This window comes from Cicer arietinum, chromosome 6 (assembly GCF_000331145.2).
Source record: "Cicer arietinum cultivar CDC Frontier isolate Library 1 chromosome 6, Cicar.CDCFrontier_v2.0, whole genome shotgun sequence".
NCBI lineage: Eukaryota > Viridiplantae > Streptophyta > Magnoliopsida > Fabales > Fabaceae > Cicer > Cicer arietinum.
The window spans coordinates 6,559,773-6,571,182 of record NC_021165.2 but is presented as its reverse complement, the minus strand read 5'-3'; the positions used below and the strand labels follow the sequence as shown (position 1 = coordinate 6,571,182).

The following is an 11,410-nucleotide window of genomic DNA, read 5'->3' as shown; positions in this document are numbered from 1 at the left end:
TCTCTATTATTAAGCTTATCTCTTTAACTAAAATTTTAAAGATAAAATTGATATAGCACATATTCAAATGGATAAATGTTGGCACTACAAAGGAACAAGTTAAGAGCAAGAGTCATATAATTGTTGCTATTCATAACGTTTGTTGATCAGGTTTAATTAATGTAGTCCCTTGTTTTAAAAATAGAGCTGTTAATATCAAAGATAGTTTTATATATAAATGAACAATATTTTGAATGCGCACAATTGTTGCCTTAATGCTCCAATCAACTCATTCTTAGATCTCTGGGGTTGCAACAATGGTCAATACTAACACTAATTAAAACCAAGATCATCAACACGTCTAGGAGAAAATGAATCAATCTCTCTTATTTTTTCACTTACCACTTCATAGTTGGGTTGCATGCAATCTAACTTGCTATTCGAAGGGCACCACCTAAAATCACGATAAATTGTTGTTTAAAGATTTTGTCAAAAATCTAGACAAAAAACAAAAATGTCAAAAAGATTAAATTTAAAATTTGGTATTCAAGATAAAGATTTCATATCTAATAGACTAACATTTTTTTTTACCCAAAACTAATTAAGTCTTGCAAGTGAAGACAGATTATAAGACCTTAATTATTATTATTATTCAAATAAGTTTAAATATGCATACAAAATGATAATTAATTGCAAAAAGTTTATTTTACTCAATTAATTGCAAAAGTTAAAAATCCTTATAGCCATATATTAGAAAGGTCTTTGTGGTTGTGGTTTTATCCAATGTATTAGAAATAGCATTACTAACACTAATGTCCATAGAGACATGATAGGATCATAAGGAGTATGATAAAGACGGATATAATATGTACATGATAATAAGTTATTAAATCATGTGCTTGATGTGCATATGATAACAAATCTGATAAGATTAATTTATAATATCTAGTAGATTAGGACAGTCATGTTTCATCAAATCATACAAAATAAACCAACAAAAGTAAAATGTATCGAAGTTAGATAAGGACAGTCAAGTATAATAATAGAACTAGTAGATCAACGATTTAATAAATGCAACACGATCAACATCATCACAACTCCAAAATATGTGCAAGCGATGTGACACAAATAATATTTTGTCTACTATAGTAAAATGTTTTTGCTCTGTTAGCTGCATTTTTTTCACTCATTCATAATATTTCTTTAATCATCAAACACATCTTTACCAACACCTAGATTATTTATAGCTTTACCTAATCGTTTTGAACTTTTTTCAAGACAATTCTCAAAAGTTTTTCGTAACTCAGAAATACCATTAGCAATAATATGTGCTCCTATTATTATTATTATTATTATTATTATTATTATTATTATTATTATTATTATTATTATTATTATTATTATTATTATTCATTATAATTATATTAATATTTTCTATTTCCATTAATTGAAATTAATATTTCATTTATTATGAGAAGAGGAAGATTAAGGAAGTTGGTTGAGTGTGCAACACGACTGATCTGGAATTTTTTTTTGTTAAAATTCAAAATTTCAATCATTAATATAATTATAATGAAAACTAAATAAATAAATACACGTATTAATAAGAGTTGCATACAAAATGATAATTAATTGCAAAAAGTTTATTTTACTCAATTAATTGCAAAAGTTAAAAATCCTTATAGCCATATATTAGAAAGGTCTTTGTGGTTGTGGTTTTATCCAATGTATTAGAAATAGCATTACTAACACTAATGTCCATAGAGACATGATAGGATCATAAGGAGTATGATAAAGACGGATATAATATGTACATGATAATAAGTTATTAAATCATGTGCTTGATGTGCATATGATAACAAATCTGATAAGATTAATTTATAATATCTAGTAGATTAGGACAGTCATGTTTCATCAAATCATACAAAATAAACCAACAAAAGTAAAATGTATCGAAGTTAGATAAGGACAGTCAAGTATAATAATAGAACTAGTAGATCAACGATTTAATAAATGCAACACGATCAACATCATCACAACTCCAAAATATGTGCAAGCGATGTGACACAAATAATATTTTGTCTACTATAGTAAAATGTTTTTGCTCTGTTAGCTGCATTTTTTTCACTCATTCATAATATTTCTTTAATCATCAAACACATCTTTACCAACACCTAGATTATTTATAGCTTTACCTAATCGTTTTGAACTTTTTTCAAGACAATTCTCAAAAGTTTTTCGTAACTCAGAAATACCATTAGCAATAATATGTGCTCCTACTATTATTATTATTATTATTATTATTATTATTATTATTATTATTATTATTATTATTATTATTATTATTATTATTATTATTATTTTATTATACCATAGATATTTTACTTGATATGCTACAATAAACTTTTACTATAAAAAAACAATATTATTCAACAACGATATAATTAACTACAAAAGAAGCTTCAACGGTCAATTAAAGAGGTAAAACGTTTGACCAAAGTATTATTTTAGAAAGAAGTAAATCACAAAAATTATTGCATACCATACAAAATTGTTGACCATGGCTTATAAATACACAATTTAGAGTATACGGTAATGCATAAAGCTTGATTTTTAAAATTGTGTAGAGTTGAGTAAAAAAAATGATGATGAATAATGTGTTGGCTATTGTTGTTGTATTGATGATCACAAGCGTGAAGGCAACAATAACAACGGTGCGTGTTGAAAATGATTTGCCAGTTGACACCATTCTCACTCTCCATTGTAAATCATCAACTAAAGATCTTGGTGCAAAAGTACTTCACAGTGGACAATACATAGAATGGTCTTTCCAACCCAATACAAATACCAAATATTGGTGTTCCGTTACATGGAACAATATTCCACAAAAGAACATTGTAATTTATGATGCTGCAAAGGACGTAGCAGTATGCACAGATAAATGTTGGCGTGGTATTAGTTCAGATGGAGCCTATTTTTATAATCAGTTTAAAAGCACCTGGGAAAGACGTTACCCTTGGAATTGATCTATTTTAATTTTAATTTTACTAATGTTGTATGAGTCTACATTTCAAATTATGTAATATGAAGAATAATGAAATCCATTTTCCTCCTACTATTTATCTTTGCTTTTCTTTTCTTTCTATTTGAGAGATACGAAGTGAGTTTATTTATTTATTTTGTCCCATCATAAAAATATTCAAATTCCCCTCATTCCACTTAGAGGTATTCATGGTGTAAAAACAAGTTCGTTAACTGGTTTGAAATTGATATATAAATATAAAATATTTTAATATTTTGAATAACTTTTTAGTAAATTTAATTTTGAATTAGTTATTCAGAAAAAAAAAATTTGAAAAAAAATTGATTTTTTTTCTAAAAAATAGATGTAAATGTTTTCTAATAAAACTTTTTTTCGAGATAAATAGTTACAAATATTTTTTTTTCTTTTAAAAGTCAAAATTCTTTTGACAAAAGAATTTCAAGAAAAATAAAAGTAAAATATTTCTGATAAAAAAAGTTTGATTAATTTTCAAATAAAAAATCAATAACTTTATAGGAAAAAAATATATTCGATTTTTTTCTCAAATTTACCAAAAAAAATAATAAATTTTTTTTTTGAAAAAAATAATTTTCGAGAAAAACAAATTTCAACACTTTTCTAAGAAAAATAAAATCTTAATTGAGTTTTATAAAGTTTTTGAATTAAGTTTGATTAAGTGATTTGTTTTAAATATGTAGTTTAATTCATGAATCATTTAAATGGTTTGTTTTTCTTCGTGTATCTATCAATATAATCGAATTAATCATATATTTTGCACACCCTTGATTCTACTGTTTTATTTCATTTAATTTATTTTTTTCCACTCCGTTTGTTTTAAAATATTTAAACAACAACTAGGTAATTTGATAGTGGGTGAAAATCAATTAATACTACTAGACCGTTCTAGACATGTGTTATCTCTGTAGCCATGTGACAACCTAACCTACGCTACAACTATTCTTCAAATTTATCCAAACTTTAACAAGAAATTTATGTTTTGATCGAGTATAAATGCGAGTTTTCTTCAAAATTATAAGTGTGGGGTTGAAACGAGGTATTGGTATCTGCGTGTATTATCAAACAAAATACATTTTTTGTGGTTGAGAATACTTTACAATTTTCCACAATATTTTCGAATAGTAGCATGTAAGACTTACAATAATTCATATAGTAAAAATACTAATCAGATAATGAATAACTGTAATAGTTCACATGTAGATGAAAGAAATGATAAAAACTATTAAACCTTAATACTAAACAAGGTCTATGGTAAAACAAAAAGCAAATAATGGAGCAAATTTCTCCTTCTAATTATGTACACATGAATTACTACTAATAGTCTAAATGATTTACATGTGATTCCCCTATATTGAGAGAACAAATATCTTGATCGGGGCGGGTCGGTTTGGGTTAAATGAAAAAAATACGGATTTAAATTTTAACCCAACCCAAAGATAATTAATTGGGTTGTATATAGATTTTGTCAAAACCGGCCCAACCCACGTACACCCCTATAGAAGATTAAGGAAGTTGATTGAGTGTGCAACACGATTGATCTGGAAGATTCTTTATGTTAAAATTCTAAATTTCAATCATTAATATAATTATAATGAAAACTAAATAAATAAATACATGTATTAATAAGAGATAAAGAAAATATTTAGAATTTAATTTATATATATATATATATATAATCAAATTATAAAAAAAAATATAAGTCAAAAAAAATTTAATATCGATTTTTTATTATACAATAGATATTTTATTTCCTTACTGGTATGCTACAACAAACTTTTACTATAAAAGAGCAATATTATTCAACAACGAAATAATTAACTACCAATGAAGCTTCCACGGTCAATTAAAGAGGTAATTTTTTTGACCAAAGTACTATTTCAGAATGACGTAAATCACAAAATTTATTGCATACCACACAAACTTGTTGGCCATGACTTATAAATAGACAATTTAGAGTATACGGTAATGCATATGATTTTTAAAAGTTTTTGAATTAAGGTCGATTAAGTGATTTGTTTTAATTGGTTTTTTTTTTTAGTGTATCTATCGATATAGTCCAATTAATCATATATTTTGTACACCATTAATTCTCCTATGTTTTATTCCATTTAATTTATTTTGTTCCACTCTGTTTGTTTTAAAATATTCAAACAACAATTAAGTAATTCGATGGTGGGCGAAAATCAATTTATAATACTAGACCGTTCCAGAGATGTGTTATCTCTCTAGGCATGTCACAATCTAACCTACACTACGACTATTGTTCAAATTTATTCAAACTTTAACAAAAAATTTATGTTTTGATCAAGTGTAAATGATAGTTTTATAAGTTAAGGTTGATATGAGGTATTGATATCTACGTGTTTTATCAAACAAAATACAGTTTTGCTAGTTGAAAATACTATACGATTTTCCACAATAATTTCAAAAAGTAGCATGTAAGATTTAAAATAATTCACATAGTAAAAATACTAAATAGAGAACGAATAAATGTAATAGTTCACACGTAACCTACACACTACACTTCAACTATTGTTCAAATATAACAAAACAAAAAAATAATAAATTTTATTTTGAAAAAACTAGGCATGTGACAACCTAACTTACACTACTCACTATTGTTCAAATTTCTCCAAACTTTAACAAGAAATTTATGTTTTGATCAAGTATTAATGAGAGTTTTCTTTTAAATTATAAGTTGGCATTGATATGAGGTATTGATATTTGCATGTATTATCAAACAAAATACAATTTTGGTGGTTGAGATACTATACGATTTTCCACAATATTTTCAAAAAGTAGCATGTAAGATTTAAAATAATTCACATAGTGAAAATACTAAACAGAGAATGAATAATTGTAATAGTTCACACGTAGATGAAAGAAATGACAAAAACAATTAAACCTTAATACTAAATAAGGTCTATGGTAAAGCAAATCATGGAGTAAGTTTCTCCTTCTAATGATGTACACATGAATTACTACTAATAGTCTAAATGATTTACATGTGATTCTCCTCTATTGAGAGAGCAAATATCTTTTTTTACCCCACCAAACAGAAACAAGGAATAACAATGCACAACATACGAGTGTGCCAGCAGTTGTGGCCCAAAATTGACGAGGTTGGCCATCGAAGAGATCAATGTGAATATTCATACCAAACAATCCAACAACCACAATACCCGCATTGACTATCATGTTTATTGTGTTCAATGTTATTCATACTTGTAGAAGTTGATTTCTCTTATCATCCAACATTATGTTAATGTAGTCCTCTGTATCATCTACATACTCACTCAACTTAAACAAGCCACACAAAACAAATTAGTTAACATGAAATATAAGAAATTTGACAATGAAATTTTTTTTTTACCGTCAATCAATAATAATTGTTGGATAAAAAAATATTTAACTTTAATTATATTTGTCTTAAAAATTACACAAATAATGATTTGTGAATGAATGACAACAAAAATCTTAAAATTGTAGTGTGCCAACATTAATCTTAATTTTTTTAATGCTAATATCTCTCTTTAACTAAAATTTTAAAGATAAAATTGATATAACACATATTCAAATGGATAAATGTTACTTACACTGGTCAATTTTTGCAAGATTCCATTAATCTGTGCAAAATATGCTTCTAAAAGCATCTCCAATTCCTCAACATCCGGCTTAATACCATAGGACTTGTCTCTAACCGATCTTGAATCATCACTAGAAAGTAACAAATTAAGAGCAAGAATCATATAATTGTTGTTATTCATAATGTTTGTTGATCAGGTTTAATTAATGTAGTCCCTTGTTTTAAAAATAAGATGTTATTTAATAGACTAATATTAATATATAGTTTGCACCTTTCATCTATATCTTCAACTTCTGAGTTGTATTCTTCTGTTACTGATGCTAAGTCCGATACGCTAGCCTTAAGCTTTTGAGTCAAGTACATTTCAGCCATGTCATTATCATCATCCAATAAATGTTCTATTTGATCTACTATCTATATAAATCCAAGAACACATGTCAACAGAACCCTTTAAGGGTAAAAGGGGAACCAATCACATATGCTTAAATGCGAGTATTATTTTACCTTCTGCACACGACCAGAAAGTGTAACCAAACGATTCTTGATGTGCCTTACACATCAAGATTGAGACTGCTAATTTTAGAAGTTAATTCATCCAAAGCAGGGTAAGTCTCTTCTTCCAATCTCTGAGTCTGATATAAACACAACACAAATCATATATAGAACTCATAATAAACATACAATAAATTAATATCAAAGATAATTTTATATATAAATGAACAAAATAAATAATGAAATTATTACACTACATACCTCAAATTCAAGAACAGAACAAGCAGATTCAATACAAGCTTCAAGTGCTCTGAACTCAAAAGGTAACTTCTTAGGAGCAGTTGTTACAGCTATGTTGCTAATCGGTGTACCATGGTCGAAAATTTCCGGTGGTGGATTTGAATCTATACCACTCTGCAACAAAGGTGAACCATCTTGTAGTAGAGGTTTCTCTTCACAATCACCGTCCATCTCATTGCTGGTCTGCACAACCAAGTTTAACCTTTGTAAACCCTTAGAAAGTGAAATTGACAATAAAAGTAGAAATGTATAAACATATATATATATATATATATAATTGAATGGAAGTACCCGTGACGGTGTTCGATTGTTGTTAGGAGGAACACGTTGCTGAAGATCTTGAAGGAAGCGAATAAAAAAAGGATCGGTGGAATTAATCATGAAGACTTGGTTGGCAGTGATGATAGCTTTAACACATTCTACATTAACAACGATGGCTTTGTCACGTCCTAGAATAGAAGAAGGGTGGAAGAGGGCTGGATCTAGAACTCTAAGGTCACGCGCGGGTAAACCTGTTCTACGCATGATATAATGTTTATCAACATCCTCGACGTGTGATTCCCCTGTTTCTGATACAACCATCCAACTCTTCTTCACTGCAGTTCCACCACCTTTTCTTCGACGACCTCCTCTCGCTGTCGCTGTTTTCCCCATCTCTTCCTCAACCATATTTCTCATCTCATTTTACCCATCCTACCTTTTCTTCATCACCATCTTAACGGGCTTGGCCTAATTATAATCATAAAAATGAATAGTGACAATGAAGAAGCAGAAAAAAGTAGCCACGTGCACAGTGACCATAAATAGAAAAGAAGAAAAAGGTTTTAGAATACATGTTTTGATGATAAAATAATAAACTATTTTATTAATGAAATATTATTTTAAATAATTAATTTAATGTTAAAATTATTTTAAAATAAATGTTGATAAATTTCGTTATTAGTTTTCGTTATATGAGTGCTTTAATGATGTGCTACTTTTATACATATTGAACTAACTAAGTAATTTAAATAACAAATATTATATTTTATATATATTTTTTAAAATAATACTTTAGTGTGATATTTTAAAGAATAAGTTTTTTTTTTTGTGATTTTATGCGTATATGCGCGTATACAATTAATGTGATATTTTGCAATACATTTGTCCACGTAGTTAGTTATATTTTACTTATTTATAACTATTTTCTATTTTTACTTATTTATTTTATAAATAACTATTTTGGAATGATAGTGATATTTTGTTTGAATTTCTTTATTTTTATATACATTGTGATTTTACATATATTTATTATGATTTCATAATTAATATAAAGTGTTGATGTTATATTTATTTATTTTATAATTTTGACTATTCTCTAATTTTGGTAATATTTTTATTTGAGTATTTGGAAAAATAAGTATTATTATAGTGATTATTTGGAATATGATAATTTTGGTTATTAATGTATTTTAAAAATTAATTACTTTTTTGTACAAAATATTAGTTTTAAAATATTAGTAATGCTTTGAAAATTAATTGATATTTGGAAGAGTAAAATCTAATTAAATAATAAAAAAATTTAATTGAATATAACAAGAATGAACAGCATGAGAAATAGAGAGTAACAAGAACACAAAATAGGGCGCATGTTGAGTGAAAAAGAAGAAAATTGACTATCCCAGAAAAGTTTCTCCATTTTTGTCCAAATTTTAATATGTTGTTTTACTCATTTAGCTATTCAATTAAACACAATTTTTCATATTTTTAACAACCTAAATTTTTCTGTTTACTGAATTAGTTATTTTGCACCCTTCTTCTTTACCGTAAGTCGGATTTGAGTGAAACTAACGGCAAAACAATTGTGTGAAAAGTGTTTATATTATCCACTGGTTGATTTTCTGATTTATGGTAATTTTCCTTGACCGAATTTCAAACTTTAGTTTTTAGAGTATTTTCTTATAATTTATTTTTGAGGTTTACCCATAAACTGTCGAGTTAGATCGATTGAAAGACAAAAGGTCAAAGAACAAAGATTATTTGCTCATGGAATCGTACTCGTGTGTGAAAGCATCGAAATAAGGTAAGAGGTGAGAGAGTGTTTGAATTTATGAGTATAATATATTGTGAGATGAACGGAAAAACCGTATTTCCCAACTATTCATTCGGGGCACGCTACGTACGACAGTAGCCCTTTGAGAGATAAATTGATTAATGTAAAATATGAGAATAGCGAGATTAAAATGCGAAATAGAAATGTTATAAGGTGTTGATTGATTTAATTTTTGATACTTGTGTGATTGCTGATATTTGTCATTATTGTGATGTTGGATTAGGGATGGGAATAGGCTAGGCCGCCCGACAGGGGCCTATGGCCTGGCCTATTTAATAAAAAGACCAGGCTCAGGCTATTTTTAAAGCCTATTTATTTAAATAGGTCAGGCTCAGGCTTATAAAGAAGCCTATTAGGCCTGACAGGCCGGCCTATATATATTTAATTATTTATTAATGTTATTATTTATTATTACATTAATAATATTATTTCCTATTTTAAATTTTATCAATTATACAATCACTCAGTAGTCATTCCGTATTCGATAGCCATTTCATATTTGGTATCGTTCCATATTCGGTAGCCATTCAATTAGTCAATAACTGAATATTCCTTCCATATTTGTTTGAGAGGTAATAATTGGTACATTTGTTTCAAAAAAAAATCTATTCTTTGAAACCAAGAATTATGTTTTAGGGTTTAAAGGATGTTTGCTTCAGATTTTTTAAAAATTATTTTGTTAGAAAAATTATTTTTTGTTTAATATATATAGATATGTACATTGATATTGGTATGTGGAGAACATTTAAATATTTTAATATGAATAAGGCTTTTAAATAGGCTTCCAGGCCAGGCCAGGCTTTTAAAAAGGCCAGGCCAGGCCGAAAAAAAAGCCTATGATAGGCCGTAGGCCAGGCTTAGGCCTAAAAAATTAATCGTAGGCCAGGCTCAGGCCTTGCAAAGCCTGGCCTGGCCTGGCCTATTCCCACCCCTATGTTGGATGTTGAATGAAATTATGTGCATATGTTTGATTAGACGTATTTATGTGATGTGATAATAAAATGTGGATGCATTTTGATAAGTTAATGTGATTATGATGATGTATAACTAATAATAATGATGTTATAAATTTGTGATAAGTCTATGTGGTGATTTATGATTGATGATAGTGGTACAATAAAATTTTGATGAGTTTATCTGATGAGATATGATTAATGATAGTGATGTTGTGAATTTGTGACGAGAATATTGAAGTGATCTCATAATTTATGAAATAATGGTGATTCCAATTTGTGTTTGAGGTGACAGTCTTAATGGAGTATCATAGGCCAACAGAGGGAGAAAATAAATATTGAGAATTTGTGAAGTGGAGATTATTTTGTCATCATATAGGTAGGGCCTCACAAGCCTAGTGATTATGGGGAAGTACAACTGAATGAGTCTGATCGTGACGGTCTGTTGTTGAGCCTTAAGGCCAGATTGTTAGACCTTTGAGGTATTCGGATGAGGAATTCTTAGGTGACTTGGAGGTAGCACTTCAAATATTGGGAGCTACCATGCAACACATGTTTACCTCGACTGTCGCGTATATGTGTCTCGGGTTGAGTTGTAGGGATCTATGAGGACCGTGTCAATTTGAATTGTCCGTCTATCGTGATAGTGGCATAATATCAAGCCTCTTAACCAAGTACTTCAGATTATAATGGTGCCCCATTGTGAAGTAGAGTCTAAGCTCATGCATAGCATTTCATTTTATTGTGATTGTTTTGTTGTGATTAATATGTATCATGTGTGTCATAATTTCTCTTAGATGATTTGATATTATAGTGAAATTTATTGATTTTCCTTGAGTGATTTTGACCTTTTAATGTGATGTTTTCTTGAGGAATGTTTGTTTAATGATACGATTCTATTCTGATTATTTGCGTGTTCTTCTTACTTGTATTATACTATCATCATA

The 11,410-nt window shown here is 28.2% G+C and overlaps 1 protein-coding gene and 1 pseudogene across 1 annotated transcript; one reads left to right on the top strand and one right to left on the bottom strand.

The window, feature by feature from the left end:
* The first annotated feature begins 2,621 nt into the window (after nucleotides 1-2,621).
* LOC101510822 (S-protein homolog 29-like) lies at nucleotides 2,622-3,005 on the top strand. Its single transcript, XM_004503858.4, has one exon. It carries the CDS (start codon nucleotides 2,622-2,624, stop codon nucleotides 3,003-3,005), a length of 384 nt encoding a protein of 127 aa, XP_004503915.2.
* A 2,885-nt stretch (nucleotides 3,006-5,890) lies between these two features.
* On the bottom strand, nucleotides 5,891-8,101 carry LOC105851104 (magnesium transporter MRS2-F-like; annotated as a pseudogene).
* Nucleotides 8,102-11,410: the final 3,309 nt, after the last annotated feature.